At 35.6% G+C, this 21142-nt stretch overlaps 1 protein-coding gene across 2 annotated transcripts in view; it reads right to left on the bottom strand.

Moving 5' to 3' along the window:
- The window catches only part of NTN4 (netrin 4), a 96661-nt gene that overhangs the window by 27023 nt on the left and 48496 nt on the right, over positions 1–21142 (bottom strand). For both annotated transcript variants that reach the window (XM_081060396.1, XM_081060395.1), the window contains exons 4-5: positions 7459–7585; positions 5321–5509 (exon numbers count right to left, since the gene is read on the bottom strand). In XM_081060396.1, coding sequence (XP_080916522.1) covers positions 5321–5509; positions 7459–7585 — 316 coding nt within the window. The remainder of the gene's footprint in view (positions 1–5320; positions 5510–7458; positions 7586–21142) is intronic.

Genomic DNA, 21142 nt, shown 5'->3' with positions numbered 1-21142 from the left:
TCCCAAAGTCTAGCATTGAATACATCTTTTGGTGTTAAAAGGAGGGGAAGGGAAAAGAGACTTCATGAAGAACTGAATTCAATGATTATTTAAATCGAACACAATAACATAATAGTTTAATGCTATGTTCAGAAATATGTAAATATGGATGTAATAGCAAATTGTCAATGTAGTAGTAAACTAATTTTATTATAAATTCCAGTCACATAATAATTCACTTCAAGGTATGAGATACTTACAGTAAATAAATTTATATACTATGCATAAAAGGGCATTCTCTGAATAGAATTGTTAGGTATTTATTTTGAAATTGTTACATGAAAAACAGACATCTTAGAATTCTGCCAAAAATTTTTCTTGGAGAAAAGTGGAGGTTCTAAACTAGACATTCTTAAGTGGGAGAAGATAATTGACATGAATGCTTACCAGCTTTCATATCTATCATTGTGTCAGGAAAAACATGTCTAGCCAGAGTTTTAGTAATCCTTTAGGATTTTCTGTCAGAGATACGGCTAATTCAGTGAGAAGATTAAGTTATAGATGGTTATTATCTCAAAATCTTTCATCCAAAGATGAAAGTGAACAGAGCTCACACTAGATACAGGAATGTATATATTGTGGTTCTTAAATGCTGGCCAGGAGGCTGAATCAGAATCACCAATGATGCTTTTTAAAAAATACAGGTATCTGTCCCCATCCTTATTGGAGATTCTGTTTCAGAAGGTCAGGGGCAGGACTCTGAGATTTCATATTTTCTGTAAGTGCTATGATTCTGATCCATGCATAGGTTTGACTAGAGAGGAGAAGTGCTTGGGCCAGAGAAGGGGGCTGTGAAGATGCAGGCGAGGCTCTGTTCAAAGGAGAGAAACCATCCCACTTTTGGTTTAGAGTCTATCTGAGTTATTGACATCCTGATTAAAAACAATGATCTGGTAGCTTGAAACTGGCCATGGTGGGAAAATTTTAAACCACAGAAATTGGCCAGTGCTACAAATCAGGGCTTTTTCTGGTTTGTTTTTCTCCCTAGAAAGTCTGCATGCTACTTGCCTATTAGAGTTATTCTCACATTTATAATATGCCTGCCATAGAAAAGGCGACTTAGATTATAGATACCAAAGACTCATAAGTGACTTTCTAGATTTCAGATGAGTTACTCTAAGAGAGACTTCTCTTTTAGAACAGAGAGACAGTATTCCTCAAAGTACCTGAGTACACCGTGATAATTATATTTTCCATTATGTCTGTACCTTAGTGACCAACCAGTTTGAACCTCCATTGCTGTTCTCAGCCCTAGATTCAGCTGGAGAGATTTCACATTGTCCCTTGCATTCACAGACCTTAAATGCACTGTTAAAATTCTTTTTCGAGTTGTAGAAATAAATTCAGTTTCAATGATGTCCAGTAGTCTTAGAAAAACAAACAACATCTTTGGAATCCTCAGAAGTGATTTCTTGGCAATGGCAATGTGTAGTTGATTGTTTGGGTCCCACAGTTGACTCTGGTTACAGTTGAAATAAAGAGGAAGTGAGAACAGAGATGATTAAATTGCTCACAAGAATAAATCTGTTGGCTAGTAGGTTTGGTTTGAGGCCCTTTTTATTCAGGTTTGATGAATTTATGACCATCAATTAAGTATACACAAAAGGACCACAGCAATTAGCATAGTGCTTATCAGAAGAGTGGGAGGAAAAATACAGCCTGGAACATGAATGGAGCCAACAAATCTTGGGCTTATTTGGCAGGGAGCTAGCTGCCTACCTGTGAACAAAGTCCCAAGATTAGTGTCACCAATATTTATTGAATGAATTAATGTGCACAGGTAAGTACTCTATTAAATGTGCAGTAGGCTGAATAACATCAATTCATTCCATTTTCTAGATCAACTCATTAAAGGCAACATAGGCAGTCATTGGTTAGAAAGTAGGACAGATCTTGTGTTTCAGCACAAATAAAAACAGCCACCAAAGAAGAATTGGAGGCTTCTCATCGAGGAAGTCTCTCTTAGCTGCCTTCACCCCACCCCCACACTCTTCCTAAGGCACTTGGTGTATCTTTCTCATTGCACTTTCCTCATATATTGGGGATAATAATAATGCCTTCATCAAAGTGCTTTTGTGAAAGTTAAATGAATTAATACATATATAGATAGACTTTTGAACTGTGAACAGAAAAGAGTAGGCACTCAGTAAATGTCAGCTATTATGATTATATGAGCACCATCACGATAGTGTATCAAAATGACCTGTTATTGTAAATTGCTCTTCATCTAGAGTGTAAGATCTTTTAGGGAAGATCTTTTCATCCTTACCACAGTGCCTGGCACAGAAAAACCACTCAACAAATGTCTCCTGAGCTAAACTGAGGTGTAATTTATATACTTCTAGCAATTTTTGTCTGGGCCACTGCTTCAGGTTTTCAATGGTTCCAACTCCTGAGAATACATGAACTGGGAAATAAGGACAATAAGTGTTTTCATATATCATTGCTCACTGTAGATTGCCCAGGCTTAGTTTTTGTTTGTAATTATTTCATTGATAGAAATAGAAGGTTTATTATTTCCTTGCCGTACAATTGTAGGTTCTGGCACTTGGAAATGAGGACCAAATAAACAGAAGAAATCTTCTAGGCTAGGTCTTCCCAAGTGAAATCTTCATATAGATATGGCCACTATACAATGGCAACATTTCCCAGTGTGTTCTGCAGGACACTGGTCCCACAAGATGCTCTGTAAGAAAACCATACTCTGGTTCTTACATTCTCCAAAGCTCTATAGGAGGTGTATTATGAACATTTGCATATGAAAAGCTCTGAGAAATCCTGAAGTAAAGAAGCCTTTGATTAAATCACCATTTTGTAACTTTAGGCCATTAGAAAAGTTTCCCCTTATCCTAATTCCTATTAATATCTCATGGAATTAGTATTCCATGGATCAAATTTTGGAAAGTGCTATACCATAGAAACACATTTATCCAGATTTTCTTTTTTTCTCTCAGTATATCTTCATGTAGTTCATTTTTTAAAAAAATCTAAGTTCATATGCACATAGGTAGAGATGCAAACCTTGGTTAATTTGGATGCTCAGGGAATCGTAGGATGTTCTGGCTAATTTAAGAAATTTAATTTAAGAAAATTAACCTTAGAGCAAGTGCTAAAATGCCAAAATTTAACGCTTGTTGATTAAAAAGCATTCCGAAGCATTCTCAAACTTTAAAATGATACAGTCACCTGGGAATTTTGTTAAAGTGCATGTTTGATTCAGTAGGTTTGGGTGGGATCAGAAGTTCTGCATTTTCTAATCAGATCATGCCAGTGGGATTTCTCTGGACCACACACTGAGTAGCGGGTTCCTTTTCTGCTTTGGTGAGCACAGCAGAATAAATATAATAAAATTGTTATTTTGAATAACATTGTACATGTTGTTGATGGAACCACACACTGAGATGCTTTAAATTTTTTAAAATATCAACTTGTTTTCTTGATACTACCTTCCTCATGAAAGTAAAGAAGGAAAGTAAAGAAGGAAATGGGGAGAAAAGTTGTGGCTGTAGCAACATCTCTGTCAGTACCTAGCATGAAATCTGGTACACTCTAGGTACTTCATAAATGTGAAGTACATTAACTTATTTGTTATTAACTTTACTATCAGAATTAATAACTCTAGAGGTGACATAGGGCACATCTGCCAAAGAGAAAGTTAATGGTATGAAAACATTACTAAATAATAATGAAAATGTTGCCAAACACTGCCAATTAAACAATATATTATGGAGAGAATTTAGGTAGAGAGAACTGGATGTGCTAATAAGTGTTGGGATCTGCCCGGCTCAGAAAAGGGAAAGAAGGACCAGAAGGTGTCTGTAAGGGGAACCATGCTAGGAAAGTGACTGGTCACAGGCATCTCTGTTCCAAACATATGCTGGAATAGACATAAAGTGAATGGAGATAGCCCTTCCTTGAGCAGTCTGCCCAGTGGATCAGGGATCTTTCTGTAAAAGGAAAGAAGGAAATATAGATCTTCCCTACCAATTCGTCTGCCTCCTAGGAATTATGCTAAAAGGACTAAATTGGTGTCACTTATTTTCATAATCCCCTACTTGGTGCATGTAAGTATTTGTTAACCAGGAGAGTAACAATGTGATTTATTAGTAGCAGTTCCTAGCTTCAAGCCTGAGTACTCACAAGGAGCAGGAGTAAAACAGAAGAACTCTCTGAAAAATATCATGATGCAAATCTAAATTTTTGGCTCAGTGTTGAAAGTGAGCTGTGCCACAATCTGTCTTCTACAATTTAACAACAAACAAGTGTACTCAAATTTTCATGTAGATATCTCCTGCCTGATGTGAAAATATATGTATTTTCCGAGAGCAATAGAATATTTCCTTGAAATTAAAAAACAAACAAACAAACAAACAAACAAAAACCCACCAAGATTTTAAAGTGATTGTTTCCTATTGGGTTGCTCCCTTCCTGTCACTGTTTTGAGCTAGAACATGGAGTCCTTTGTAGGGAAAGGAAGGGCGTGATCATCAATCTTCATTAACAGTCTTGAGTAGTTTTTGTCCTCTAGTAATTTCTGAGTTGATAGACATGTAAATACTCATGTAATTAGATGAGCTATTTATCCACATTGGACATTTACTTAAGATCTGTATGTACCCTTTCTAGTCTCATGTTTCAGATAATTGGACAGATATTTTAAAATTCCGCCCTTTTTTTCAAATAAACTTCTTGGAGTTATGCCCACCAAAAAGCTGAATCTATTCTATGTGAATTTAGTATTTTGCGAAAGAGTAGGGAATTATTGCTATGTTCTAAATATGTTTGATACAGGGGTACGCTAGAGGAGTGTCAACCAAAGTGCACTCATATCGAAACCAAAACAGGGGTTCAAGTTCACTGTAGAGACGAAAGCTAGAGTGACCCAAGCACAGGTAACCACTCTTTATTTCATCAGTTTGAGTCCATTCATTGTCTATGCTCTACTCATATATTTAGTCTTAATTTTAAACATATCACCCTCTTTATTATTCTTTTTTCACTTATATTAGTCATCTTGTTTTCCAAAATCTGGTTTTATGGTAAATAATTTTACTTCATGGAGAATGAGAAAGGAGAATTACTGTTATAAATATCGTACTGTTTTCACCTAACAAGTAGAAAATTCTTGCCCCTTATCAATTAAGAAATTAACTGATATGCGTGAGTTTATTGTCTGAAATTTCACGACCACTCTCTCCTGGGCCATCAAATGAAGGATGGAAAGATTCATCTTTTTTGTACAAGTCTTCCCTTTTTTTCTGGTAACCGTCAGTTCACTTACCTTTGCAAGCATCTGGAGCAGAGAAGGGTCTGCGGAGGTCGCGGTAGAAGCCTGGCTTACACCGCTGGCAATTCTGACCTTCCGTGTTGTGCTGACAGTCAGTGCAGACACCACCGCTACGATTCCCGGAAGCCTCCCACACATGAATGTCAAAGTGACAGGTATCAGCATGTCCATTGCACTTACAGGCTGGAGGAAAGACGCATGGAGGGAAAACAAATAAGGAAAAATAAAGTGGCAGGTTTTCTAAGATGTATTCAGACAGTTGAAATAGGGTAAGCTGTTGATAATTTTAAAATTTTATTTTTAGTTTATTGAATAGGGCACATTTTCACAGTACCCAAGAATCAAAACAATATAAAAAGGTACATATTGAGAACTCTAGTTTCCCATCTCTTTTTTTTTTTCAAAGTTTTTTGGTGTGTGTTTATAAGTATTTTGAAATATAATTGACATCTTAGATTTTTAATTTTAAAAGTTTCAGGATATGCCTGATAGTCAACAAAGTATAGATTTGTCCACTGAGGCAGTGATATCACAGTTACCTTAGCAACTGGAGTTGACATTTATTTTGGAAAGACTATTTGAGTGGCCACCATTTTTTTTCTCATTAATGGTTACACATTGTTTCCATTCCTGTTACTGCCCAAGGACCACGGTCATCACTGTGGGTCCCAAGACCTTGCTTAGAAAACCCTAGATTGTCAAACATTATTTGAAAATGACAATTCATATTTCAGATACAGGCCTGAATTCATGCTCACTGATGAGCCTGGAAGGAAACTTCTGTTTGACAGGGGTTAGTAAACTGGCAGGTAGATTGATTCATCTTTCTATTCATCAGCTATTGTACTGGTGAGTACAACATAATCTATAGAAGCTCAATTTTCTTATAGAAGATGCTGGCAGTGTTTCTTATGTAACCATTTCTCAAAGGCATTTCTAAGATTATCAGTCAATATTGCCAAGTGACAAGTCTCTATGCTCTACCTGTATTTAGATGTGCAGTTGGTTTCTCTGGAGAGGGCCAGAATGGCATTCTAGGAATCTAGGAGAAATTCTTTAGATTCTCTTGATGAGTGATTTAAAATAAGAATCCAGATATTTTCCTGGAGGTCCACTGTATTTAAAAATGTTTGTTCTATTGTTTTTCATTGTTTCCTTGATGTGTTATGATATTTTGAGAAGATTCATAATTGTTAAAGAACACATCATAAGATAATTTAAGATTTATGCTAGGAGGAAATCCTTTACATTTCCTAGAAACTAAAATAAATCAGTTATGATTCCAAATTATGTATGAGAAGAGACTACTCACAACTTTACCCACAGTACTTGCCTTTAAAACCTAGTAAAATTGAAGTTTGTGAGTGTAAACATTTATATAGGCATGTGTATCTCTCTGAACATTTTGAATTAAAAAAAAAAGGAAAAAAAAGAAAAAAAAAGAAAAACATTCATATTCCCATATTTTTTACCCTCCTATCTAATCTCAAACCTCAAACCCAGAGTTAGCCTTGGTGATGCAGTCTCCTTCTTGACTGGATTAATTTCAAATCTGATTTGTCATTTCAAGTACAGTGAAAAGAAAGGCACTACGGTATTATAGAAAAAAATATTTAATTTGGAGTCTGAAGATTTGGGATCAAGTCCTGACTATCATTTACTAATTTTGGCAACTTACTTAACCTTATTAAGCCTCAGTTTCCTGATATCTAAAATGGGATTAACACCACCTGCTTTATAGGGTTGTTTTGAAAAATGAGTTCAAGACAGCTATTTTCATGATTATAATTCATTATCTCATCTAGAAGAGTAATTGTACACCATAATCCTCAGTTGTCCTTGTATCTAGCCATGTTTTTATGATATCAAATTCTCAAGAAAAGTGCTTGGGTCCTGTAAAGTGGCCAAGCAAATGGACAACACATTCTTGGCAAAACAATCACATCGGCAAATTTGCATGCAGTAATTATTTCCGATGGCTGAGGTCACAGTGGGCAGTGATATGGGCGATGTTTGTGTAGGTTACAGTGTCTGTCACCCATCACTTTACTCGTATGCTTCCAGAGACAAGAAGTCCACAAATACGTTTCTTTTACAAAGAAGTCTTTGCATCTTGTGGGCTCAGTACTTACTTCTGCACTCTTTAGGAGATCCTGTTTTGCCATCGGCTGCCTCCCAGGGGCGGTCATTGTATAATGGTGCACAGTGTTGGCAGTGGGTGCCTGCTGTGTTGTGTTTACACATACACTTCCCATGGACCTACAAACAAAAATAAGTAAGAGCTACGAGCACAAACGATGCTAGGAAGTAAGATTCTTCCCACAATCTCTTCTCATTGGTTGGCTTTAGCCATATGATATCCATTCACCTATTTTTGGTTATTTAGGCTTTTAAGTATTTTTACATATTATATTTTAATTCTATAATAAATGTCTTTGTAGCTACCTATTTGTGTACATCTTTATTTATTTGGAATGTGTTTTTTAGAAGTAAAATTAAATGGTCAAAATATGTAAATTTTTAAGGCTTTGAATATATTTTTTTCATGACTGTGTCTTTTCTTTTAATCCCACAGTTTGGAGTACTTGAGGGCTTACGAAGATAGCATTTCTCATAGAGAGGAATCCTGTGTAGAATTCTCTGGGATCTAAGAGATTTATGAGAATTTTAATACTTTTTGTATTAGCTCACTGAATTTCTAAAAATTAATATTTTAGGTCATCTTGAATAATTCCTAATAACTAAGTATCACCATGAATTCCAGAACCAGGATGGATTTATTGACACATGATGTCATGACTAAACAAATGAAAGTTTTCTAAAGTAGCTCAGAATTCCCAAATTATCCAGGTTCCCAAATTTGGATCTATCAGATGTTTTTATATTTGTTATTTTTTCCCCTTGAGAAACATTATAAAAGGTAAATCAGCATAAACATAATAAGTTATATCAACCAGTTGACAAATATTTAATGAATATCTATAATGGAGAGTCATTATGTCAGGCAATGTCTGGTATCCAGAGCATTACAAAATACAATTTCTGCCTTTAAGAAAAGTATATGTAGCTGGGGGAAAAAAAGATTTACTAGAAAAAAATTACAGATAAGCTACAGTAAATAAATACCTAAGAAACAAAATGATGTTAGAATTCAGCAGATGCAGAAATTACCATAGGTTGGTGGTTCTGGAGGGCTTTATGAAAAGGGTTAGTTTTGAGCTGGTCCTTGAAGATGAGCAGTATTTCTGACAGACAGAAGGGAAGAAAGTTCCCAGGATGAGGAAATAAAATGAACCAAGGTGTGGTGCTAGAAGGCTAGGGAAAAATCTAAAATATTTTGACTGCAATAATAAAGGAACTCCTAAAAATGACATGTCTTAGAGTGGCCAGACTCAAAATGCGTCCCTAGAGTTCAATAAGTCTGGAAATAGTTACACCAATACATTGAGGTACTACCGCTTGACCTAATTTAACATTCCAGTAAGTTGTGCTATTTTACCCAGAGCACCTTTCTCTTTTAATTCTCTTCGTATATATGTCATTGGTTCTACTTGTGAAGGCAATCTGGAAATAGCATATGCATTTTATCCAAGTGCGTTATATAACTATTATGGACTTCATACTCACATAATATTCAAGCGCAATAATTATATAGGGCTTGGAATACTGCAGGCTACATGAGGCCTAAGAGTTATAATCTGGAAAATTTCATAAAAAACGATTTTGGTGGCCAGCTTGCTAACTTTCATTTCTGTATATTGTAATGTAAGGTTTTTTGTGCTTAATGAAAATTAATTACAGCTGTTCTTTTAGCTTTTAGGGATTAGTAAGTATATAGATTTTTTTTTTTTTACGAGGGTGAAATTGGTTCTCCTTAGAATACAATGATATCGCAAAAGTTTTTGTTGACTTTCTTTATAGAAACTCAACTAATGTTATATATTCAATTTCTTGGTTTTGGTCTTGGAGTGCTCAAGTGTGAGTTGAGTTATAGTTACCTATTTTCTCGGGCTTCTCTTCATGGCTATCTGTGCTAGGATCTGTTTACATGTAAAGTCACATGGAGTTGCAAGCGTTTACTATACATCTCCATTCACACATCCATGCAAGCTCGAAAGACAGATTTGCACTTAAATTCGGAGATCTGCAGGATTCCGATTTCTACTGCTGTATGAGAGTGAGGTCTTTTCATCTTAGTTCCTGAATATCTGGTTTTTCATATCTATTCTAGTAAAAATGCTCCAGTTCTACTGCTTTTATTAAACATTTTAAATTCAACATTCCTTATCATCACAAAAAAAGAAACTATCAAATAACTTCTGCATGCTAAGATTCTTTAAAGGCTCTCCGTAAAAACTGGGTGATTCTTTGTTTACTCGTACTAGATGCTAATTTCAAACAAAATGGAGTCTTTGGGAAAACAGAGTAAGAAAAATCTTCCAAAGTTAAAGAGTTTTGTGAGGTGAAGGCATACTTATATAGCTAATGGAAGTTAGTAGCATAATGAAGATTAGTGGGAAAAGAAGTTTTGTTAATTGTCTAAATTTTATAATCTGTAATACACACACACACACACACACAAACACACACACACAAAATGCCAGGAGACAAATATTTGACAGAATTAGAGCCAGAATTATTAGAATAAACCATCCCTAATCCATTACTGCCATTTAGGGGATTATATAGAGTATTATCTGAGGAGGGCATTTGAGAAAATGTTAAGAAATCTGAAACAAATATGGTAGAGACCAAGGTCAATACATTCTATCTGTATAAAACTTCAGAGTGTAGTCCCTGAGGCTGCGTCTTAAAAAGAGTATATAGGATTTGCTTAGAAAGCAAAGTCAAGAAGATAAGAACCCCAGAGGAATATTCTTGGGATAGTCAATAAGTAAATCAGAGAGCATGTGTTGGAGAGGTATGTTCTAACTAGACCACGGAACACATATCAGCTTAAGAATGCTAGCTAGAATTTATCCTGTAGGTACAGAAGATCCATTGAAGATTTTCAAATAAGGAAATGATTGAAAAGTATGTTAAATACTTAATACTCTTCTTTTAAAAAAATGTCTTTCTACCTCACTTCTATCTTGTCTGTTAGTTTCTGTCTCTCTCTCTGTCTCTCTCTCTGTCTCTCTGTCTCTCTGTCTCTCGGTCTCTCTCTCTCTCTCTCTCTCTCTCTCTCTCTCTCTCCCTCTCTCTCTCTCTCTCTCTCTCTCTTTTATTAGTTTAATTAGGTATACAAAACAATGTAATAGTTAGACATTTACACCCCACACAAAGTGATAACCGCCCGCCCCAATCTAGTACCCCGCCTCTGGCATCGTATACAGCTGTTAAAATTCCATTGAGTCTATTCCCTATGCTGTACTCCACATCCCATCTGTTATGTTCTTTCTTCACCTTCCTTCTTTACTATTTCTTTTCCATATTTTTTTTACCCTAGCTTATGCTTTCCAACAGCCAGTGGGATCCACATGTATTTTCTGATAATGTTCTGAATTTTAAAAGATTGTTAATTTTTATTTGCTGCCTTTGGCATTCTTTTTGCTCTTTATCAACCATTTATAGAGTACTATATTAAGGTAGATACTGCAAAGTATTATTAATTTTCTTTAAAGGAACTAAACTATCATTTTAGGTCAGTTTATGAGGTTTGGTGTTGGAATGTCCAAAGCCTATAACTAATCTCACCCAACTTAGAGGTTAGCTCTGTGCCACAAATTCCAGGCATCAGGAGGTCACAGACATTTAGGGAAGCCTCATCAAACATTCACACATATCACAAGATAATGTGGACAGGTCACTTCCCTCTGGAGTAAGGATTTCAGAACATGCCCTTGTTCCCACATGCTGAGAATGGGGACGAACCTCCCAGGGTCTGAAAGATGCTGGCCCAGCAAATTTTTCTGCACACAGAAAAATTCAAGGAGCTGTCATTTTGAGTATTACCAAAAATAGCTGTAAATCATTGCCTAGATCATTTGAAACAAGAAATCCTTCCTCAGCGATACAACTGTTACTGTTCAAGCTTGAAAGATTACCCACTATTTGATGCTCGTGAAAAATGTGCAAGTAAAACGAGGTCTTCATTGAAAAAAAACAGAAAAAGGAAACTTTAGTAACAAGTTAAACATAGCTCATGTTTGGTACACAAACATGAACTAGATAAAGAGCAGGAAAATGGGATGATGAACTCAAGGCCTGGTAGAAGAACAGTGGTGTCTGGCTATCTAATTGGAAAATGAGAACTCCACTTTAACAACACACTTATAAATCCCAATTAGGTAAAAGGCACACCTTGGCATTTTGGATATTCTGTGAATTTCATAACCCCCTCTACTATACCAAGAGTACAATAGTGTTGTGTCGATGTCAACAATTTTCATACCTATATCTAAAATTATTTGTTACCAATATTAACCTACTTGTAAGTCATTTTTAGCATATTTCTCTTACAGGGAAGGGCTCATATAAATTTTGAGACAGTAATTTCAGGTATTATTAAAACTGCCTGTTCATTAATAGCTGTGCAGTTTGGTGACAGCTATATCTTAGAGCCAAATAGACACAGGAAAGAAGATACCATTTTTTCATATTTGAGGGGACAGACATAGGAATCTAGGTGAGGGGCAAAATGAGGAAATCATTATCTTTCAAATCCATCATTGTAAGATAGACAGACCTTACCTAGAAAAACTGCTTTTTTATTGTTCCTTTGTGTGTGTGTGTGTGTGTGGAGGGGGGCAAGGGCAGAAGACCTTCTAATAGTCTAATAGTCATGAAGCTGAGGAAATTGGCTATGGCAAGAGGTTGTGAGAATGCAGACAGTGTCAGGCATTTGGGTTGCACAATTACTTATCAAGATGTAGACTATTTAAACATTAGATGGCAAAGCATTCTGGTGAATGCTTTGGAGGAAGCATAGTAACTAAATTCCTTTAGGAATGTGTGATAAAATTTGCTTCCCAACTGCTTTCCAAGAAATTGTCCGCCTAAAAATTATAATGAAAGTTAGTGGGGAAAAAGAAGATATTACAGCTAAGTATTCAGAAAGTCTTGAATTTCATAAATGGAGTAATTTCCTAGAGCTACTGTGCCATTATTGTTTACATATACATGATTTCATTTTCATTCTTTACCATTCGACTTTGAATTCCAATGAAAAATGAATCTTCTTTCATACTGTCATTGGAACTTGAAAAAATGTTTGTAAAAAGAGGATGCAAACAGTGCCTATTGTATGAAGCAAAGAAAAATGCTCACTTAAAGGCAGCTGCAGCATTTCATGGACCTCCATTTGGCTATGACAAATGATTTAGAAGTGGAACAATGTTATGCAGCAATTTTAAGACAAAAGGTGAAGGCAAAAGCTGATTAATTTCTAAAGAGATATGTCCCTTTTAGAGAAAAGGATTAACCTTTAAAAGAATGAACTTCTTATGCATGAAAAGAGATAAATTCTAATAACAGCCTAGCCTGTTACAACCTGCTCCTCGTATGCAGGACAAAAACATGTACAACAATGCTACAGCACTAACCTTTGAATAGAAAGCATTGTGAGGAAAACATGTCTTTTCATTAACGAATAAAACATTCCTTTTCCCCACGAAAGGTTTGCATGTTTCAATTTAACAGAAGAAGAGGGAATTCTATGGTGAATCTGAAGCATAATAATTGAGTTTGATGGAAAAGGGGGCTTGAAACATACTGTCAGAGGCGCAAAATAGGTTGAAGCCTGAGTATTCCAAAGCCTTGCCCAATAATATATGTAGCAAGAATGCAAGTAATTGAAAAGCTCTACAATCTATTCATTAGTCTGTACTTGAACACTAGAGAAAACAGCTCTTGTCAGAAAGCCTGGGCAGTAAAATAAAGGTAGGTATAGAGCAGAAGCAATTATGATTCAAGAATGAAAATTGGCTAGTACTTTGAGACTTCTCTCTTCCCAGCTAGCCAGTTGCCTGAAATTCTTCCTGTGGAGATTCATTCCTTTAGCTCTTCAAAGGTATTTTAGGAGCTCCCTACAAGAATGCACTGACACTCAGGAGAAAATCCTTAAATTATTAGCAACAAACATGGCAGCAAGGGATTTCTGCCATCTGTTCTCAAACCTAGAACTGGACTCAGAGTTGCCTAGATGAGGAAGTGACTTCCGGAAGGAGGGAAAGGAAATGTCTTAAGGGGAGAGGGAAGGAGCTATGTGTACCTACTTCACTATTTTGCCAAGAAACTTACTCTGGCTGACAGAACTGGAAAAAAGCATGAATGGAGCCAATGCAAATTTCATAGGGAAACCGCATTTAGTACACTGTATGATAATCATGTGTTTATCTGCCTTTCTCCACTAGACTGTAAGCCCTTGCAGGAAAGAAACAGTGGCTTAAATTTCTCTGAATCCCCAGTAACTGACATATAATAGGTTTTCAATAAATATGTGTTACTATTTTTCATTCAGCCAATATATATTTAACGGAGAATCGAGAACCTTAAGTATGGAGTTTAGTTCCATTTTAAAAACTTCCCAAGAGGGCAAGTTGCTAATTATGCATTTGAAGTGGGAATGAGATACTTTCAATTGTTTGTCACAAAGCAGGACTTGGGGTAAAGTGGGATTTAAAGACATTCACTTTTGCCCAGACTGCTTCCTATAAGAGGTGTGCTAGCCCTGCCCTGAGCAAGGCATGCTGGGATGTTCTTCTTATGTGTAGTGGTCATGGTTTGTTGCTCTGAGAGACTTACTGTAAGCCCAAGGAATGTGGATCAGTCATGGAGGGAAATGGGAGAGAGAATAATGATAATGATGATAAGTAATAACAATAATAGTAGTAGTAGCTAATATTGGGTAGTACTATGTACCGGGCACTGTTCTAGACATTGTATAAATAATAACTCATTGGATTTACACAAGGTAAGGTAGATACAGTTATCACTGCCATTTCACAAATGAGAAAACTGAAGTTCAAATTTAAATAATTTGCCTAAGGTCACAAAGGCAATAGGTGGTAGACGTATTTGAATTCTAGAGTCACCACCTTAATCCCTAAACTATGTTATTATAAGACCGTGGAAAGTGAGATTTTTGAGGGTTCCACTTTGGCCGACTCTCTTCAGGGTGTTACCTAAACTAAATTCGTGTGTTCCAAACCAATTTGTGCATGAAAAGTTCTTCAGGACAAAGGCTGGAGTGTACTCAAAGTGAGCCATTTCATTTCATGAATGCTCTGTTCTTGAGTAGATTATTAGTCCTGTCCCTCTGGGAGAAGCCGAGCAGCTTTGTGGCTAGGTGACTACAGGGAGATTGGCCCCCATTTCCCACACCTGGCATAGTAAGTTCAGGGCATGTAAGGGTAGAGAATCCTTTTAGATCCTGCTTGATTCAGTATAAAACCTATCTGTGCACTGATCATGCAAGTGTTAACAAGCCCTTCGTATCAGAAATTTAAAAGAAGATGATAACAGGAATGTAACTGAACTCTAATTAGAGATTTGTTCCTTGTAGATAACACCTCCTTTATGTTATTTACTCTCCCTATCAGCTTTGAGCTGGTAGGGAGAGTAATATCACATCGTGCGATGGCTTTTACAGTCAGTTTTAATTTAGGTTATGAAGAACGGTGAGAACACTGTGCATAACCTAATAATTTAGGTCAGTTTTGCTGGCTTATTTTCATTTTTTCATGTACAAAATTTTGTGTGCCTCAAAGCTTTGATTTATATATCTAAATGGCAGTTTATCTGGAGTTAAAGGAGTATTCAGAAGCATGCATACAGACATACAAAATTTCCAAATACTACCAAATCTGTGTACTCCAAATTATGAGTATTAATTCCAAAATTGCTTAAAGATATGGTCCAGCAGACCTTTGTTTTACAGTATTACAGTTAGAACTGAGAATCAAAATCAACTTTTAAGGTTTATCCTTTAACATACATCATGGCCCCTTTTGTGAAAATTAGATGATTAGTCAAAACCAAAACAAAATAAAGCAAAACCAACACCCCCCAAACCCACCCCTCACAAAAGAAGGCAGAAAGGAAGGCAAAAACTGCTCCAGGGCAGAGAAAAGCATAATTTGGGCCTTTCAAATAAATTGCAAAAAACACGTTTAAAAATATTGTTAATTAAATAACCTCACTTAAAAAACTAAGTGAAAGAAGGTTTTAAAATATTCCTAATTGTTTTAAAATATACTGTTGGTTCGACAGTATATTTTTTTGTTAGTGAACACTTTAAAGTGTGGACTCGAGTAATTTTAACGTCAGATTCTATTATCATTCAGAGTAATGATTTCCTGGAACAAAGCAAGTCTCTCTTTTTGTGAGTTCAGGGATAGAAACCATTTTTATTGATAACCATGGTGTAAGTGGTTCAAATGTAGCATCATTTGGGAAACCACATTATCAGAATATCCTTTCTTTGAATATTTCCCCTAATTAATAAAAATATTCTCTCTATTGGGAAAAATTGTGAAAGATCTTGAAATCTTCCCTCCCCCCAAAATAGGTGACTGAGTGTTCTATCATGTTCTGAGTTATCTCTGCCTTTTATTAGCATTGAACTATCTTATAGCTCTCTAAGTCGTAGAAAATTAATAATAATGCAAATAATTCTTGTTCATAGAAATGCAAAGCAGTTGTCTGGTAGAATGCAATTGATTGTTGCCCTTAGTATTGACTTTGTTTTTGCATCTATTTATAAATTTATTTCAGCATTCTTTATTTGCCTACATACGTGTGGTTCTTTGCATTTACCCCTTGAACCACTTATAATGTCTTGCCAGTCTCTTATTAATTAATGAGGTAAATAAAATTGTGGACACGTTTATTTTATATCTGTGTTAGAGTCATGACTTTATTTTTTAAAAATGTGTCCTTTATCACTGCCATTTCTTACCCTCCACTAAAGTTCTTCTATCAAGACTACTTGGGGATGTACTTCTAAAACTGGAATTTCAACATGCTAAATGGGTTGACATGCTAAACCCATATAGCTAAATGGGTTTTGAATATCCTATATTGGTGCAAAAGTAATTGCGGTTTAAAATGTAAAAATTGGGGCTGGCCCGGTGGCTCAGGTGGTTAGAGCTCCATGCTCCTAACTCTGAAGGCTGCTGGTTCGATTCCCACATGGGCCAGTGGGCTCTCAACACAAGGTTGCCGGTCCCACAGAAAAACGGCAACTGGACCTGGAGCTGAGCTGCGCCCTCCACAACTAAGATTGAAAGGACAACAACTTGACTTGGAAAAAAGGCCTGGAAGTACACACTGTTCCCCAATAAAGTCCTGTTCCCCTTCCCCAATAAAATCTTTAAAAAAAAAATTCAATCTATTAAAAAAAAATGTAAAAATTGCAAGAACCACAATTACCTTTGCACCAACCTAATTTTTCACAGATTAATTCTACTCGCTTCCTCTTTTCCGTATCATCAGGCACTTTATCTTTCCTTTGGTGACTGTAATAAATATTTCTGCCATAAAAATCGAAATAGCATTGAACTGAAAATTGTAATGCCCAGGAAGCTTATGAAGATTACATTTAGATAAGATCATACTACCACCAACTTAGGAGATATTTTTCTACCTTTACTTCATTGCATAGAACTGTTTATTTGTTCTTTGTTTCCAATGGGTTTTAAGAATTATTTCTGATGACTGGGCTTTCAAAAATGATGTCTGTCCAATAGATACCTTTATTTGGCTAAATCCTATAAGTTATCCTAGGTTATATGCATAATTTCATTTCAGATGTACTTATATACAGTGGCAATAAAGTAAGGCACTCTGATTTTAAGACGTTTCTTTCAGTATATCTAAGACTTCCTTGCCTTAAAATATCAAATTAGCTTCCTTTCTCCTCTATAAAAGCCACAATTTCTTCAGCTGCAAGATACAGAAGATTGACAAATATCACTAAATTCTTGCTATAGTTCTTGTCCATAGAAAGACTTTAAGTTTCCTATATAAGAAACTATCTCAGTATATAGTGTAACTTTGCTAACAACTGTCACCCCAATAAACAGCTAAGTAATTTGAAATTTCTTTTAAACCAAACTACGACCTGGTCACTGTGTGAAGTTACTAAGGACAGTTACAAATAGTCATCCAACTCACTCCATCTCTGCTCTTCATTTGATCTCAGTTAAGTCTCTACATAATTTCACTTTATACTTTTTTTTTTTATACTTAAACTTTTCTAAGTCACAATGCAAATCAGTGGCACAACAGGGAAGAAAACTCCCAAGAGATTCTTAAAATATTAGAGGCTCCATCTTAGAACAGTGATGTCATCAGGAGGATTTTTTTCCTTCCCACAAACACCTAAGATAACTTCCTATGATAAAAATCTCAATGAGGGGAAAAGGGAACCTATCAATCTCAATTTCTTAGTACCTATTTAATTTAAATAATTTTAGAAATAGCAGAAGTGGAATTAACGATATAGAATTTCTAATATACTTTTAAAACTATTAACACAACTATAGGGCAAGAACCTGGGAAACTGAGTGAAGGCAAAAAAGTGGTAGAACTCATTTTGTAAGCAACTTCTCTGTCGAGCAGCATTTGGTTGGATAATGAAGGAAGGTTTTGTGTGGTTTTGTTCAATGTCTTTTAGGATATAGATGGGTTTTTATAATTAGTTGGGGGCCAGGTAAGTTCTATTAGAAATGCTGTGGGGGGATTATTGAGTACTTTCCCCCCCATTGACATTCACTTGCTCAATGTGTTCACATAGCTTCTGGTTATTTTAAAGGAAAATTCCTTGTCACAGACTATTTTGCATTCTCTTAAAAAGTTTTTTTTTTTTTTTAATTCATCCTAGCTCACATTTCCCACTGTTTTCCTTTTTTCTTGACAGCTCTGTTCGACTGTCATTCAGTATTCTATACAGTGCAGAGAGTGTTACAAAAGTTGACTTGTCTAAGATAAATGAGGCCCTGATTGTAGTACAAGAAGCCAGTTGCTAGGGCATGTTTTCTTCCATAGTCTTTTGTTGTTGAATTAATTCATTCACATGCTTCTTTTCATATTGAAAAATTGCTTGTTTCTAGGTGAACCCTACAAAACATTGTCTTCATTATTGAGTATGCTTATCTGAAAGATCGCGGTGGAAATACTGATTTATTAAAAATTTAGGCTTGTTTGGCAACTCTGTTAGAATGTGGAGTCATTAACAAATCTGTGATCATCTGCACATGGCCAGAAACAACAGCCATAGCTATTGAAAGAATTGGTTTTCTTCAATACTCATCTATCCAAAGCTATTGCTTTTTAAAACAGTCAGCTTAATGACTGGGACTTGAAAAGAAATACATTCATGCTATAAATTCGTATGCAACCAGTCATGGTTTTTTGTTTGTTTGCTTGTTTTTTAGTTATTGATTTTTTTGATTGAGGTTATGTTCACATAACATAAAATTCATCATTTTAACCATTTTAAAACATACAATGTTTAACCATTTTAAAACATACAACTCAGTGGTTTTTAATATATTTAAAAAATTGTGCAATCATTACCAACATCTAATTCTAGAGCATTTTCATTGCTCCCAAAAGAAACCTTGTGCCATTAAGCAGTCATTTCCCATTCCTCCGTGGGTTCCAACTACTGGAAACCACTAACATCTTTTGTCTTTATGGATTTCCCTATTCTGGACATTTAATATAAAGTGAATATGTGGCCTTTTGCGTTTGGCTTCTTTCATTTACCATAATGTTTTCAAGGTTCATTCACGGTGTAGCATGTACCAGTACTTCATTCCTTTTTGTGTTTGGAGAATACTCCATTGTATGGATGTACCACATTTTGCACATTCATTCAGCAGTTGATGGACATTGGGTTGTTTCTGCTTTGGGGCTACTATGAATAATGCTGCTGCGAACATTTCTGTATAAGATTTTGTGTAGACGTGGGTTTTCTGTTCACTTGAGTATATACTGAGGTGTAGAATTGCTGGGGCATATGGTAACTCCAGATTAAACTTTTCAGGAGCTGCCAGACTGTTTTCCACAGCAGCAGCAATATTTTACATTCCTACCAGCAATGTATGCGGGTTCCAATTTCTCCACATGCTCATCAACACTTGCTATTATGTCTTTTTGATTATAGTCATCCTCACGGATGTGAAGGGGCATCTCATTGTGGTTTTGATTTGCATTTTTTTAATGACTAAGGATGTCAAGTATCCTTTCATGCGCTTATTGGCCATTTGCATATCTTCCTTGGAAAAACGTCCATTCAAATCTTTGCCTATTTTAAAATTGGGTTCTTTTCTTAGCATGACGTGGACAGATGAGACATAAAGAGAATACATTTTGGAATTAGACACATGAGGTTTCTAATCTCTGCTCTCAATAATCTTGGATAAGTTTCTTAATAACAAGATATATTTTCCTACCTATAAAATAATGATACTGGCCCCATGTGTATGTTTGACGATTAAAAGATGACACGTATGTAGATGGTGACACAGTCAGTCAAGAACAATCATTATTATCAAGGTTATTAACATTATTATCTGAAATGAATCTCTCATTTTAAAAATGTCATTGATTCATTTATTCATATGTTGACCCAGAATGTTTTGAACCTATTTTATGTTAGACATTGTGGAGGGCCCAGTATTTGCTGTTAAAGAATTAGACAGTTTAGCAAAGAGGGAATGTTGGATATGTAAGCAAATTATTACAATACAGTGAGGTAAATGTTTTAATTGAGAGAAGTACAGGAGACTCTGGAAGGACAGAGGAATAACTGGGGTTTTTGTGTCAAGTCCACTAATAACCTAAACCACAAAAGAGGCTGTAATTCCTTGCTTTCACTGTTAGTGAAGTTAGGTGGCAAAGTGTAATCCCATAGTCAAGTTCCTGTTTTTCATTTGAGAATTGAATAAGCTACAAATGATAATAAGAAGATAAACAGTCTACACCTACCATCTTTAGCTTCTATTCAGCATATGGAAATACTAGGATTCCATGTTCTCTTTAATTTTAATGCCTATCAGGGCCTTACTTGGGAAGCAATGAAACCACTGCCCTTTAGGAATTCTGGGAGCTGACCTAGCCAGCTAAGCTACATGTCTGGTAGTCGTGTCCTTAGAGATGCCAACGTAAAAGGCAAGGACACTTGATCAATGTTTACTTGTAACAAATTTGTAATGTTTGTATTATATTTAAAATATTTAATAGTGGAACAAATATAATGTTTTTTTTTTCCATTTTTAATATGTGGGCTCTCTTAAAGCTAAATAATTGTAGTTTTTGAAACCATGATTTTTTGTTTTTTCTCTCTGTCTAAAGCGTTGGAGAGAAAAGTTACAAAGATATCAGAATTCCATATAACTGAAAAAAAGTCGTCTTATGAGTTAACAAATACTATAGTGCTTCTACACATCCACACATGTACTGTTTTATTCCATTAAAGTACTGACCTTGCTAAGATATAAGACAACTGCAGTTCCAACTATAGTGATAAGGTTTAGAATGCCAGGGTTAACAGAACTTGTTTTCCTCACTATTTGAAATGGTTGTGAATTTTCTCTGTCTAGTAGAATAATTATGATGTGTGTGTGTGTGTGTGTGTGTGTGTGTGTGTGTTCTACCCTTATGTGTCTGGTCACTAAAAATTCTCCTTGTAAAAGGGAATGAAAACTTAAATTACAGCTTATCGTCTACTGAATGTCATTGTTTTAGGACAAATTGAAGTACATTTCCAGCTCTTATAAAATTGGCAAGACACAAATGAAATACCATAGAGATAGGAGACCTGGGGCTGTGAACCAGAAGTCAGATACCTATCTGTAACCTCAGCTT

The sequence above is a fragment of the Rhinolophus hipposideros genome, assembly GCF_964194185.1.
Source record: "Rhinolophus hipposideros genome assembly, chromosome: 9".
Taxonomy (NCBI): Eukaryota; Metazoa; Chordata; class Mammalia; order Chiroptera; family Rhinolophidae; genus Rhinolophus; species Rhinolophus hipposideros.
This window is presented reverse-complemented; position numbering and strand designations above follow the sequence as displayed.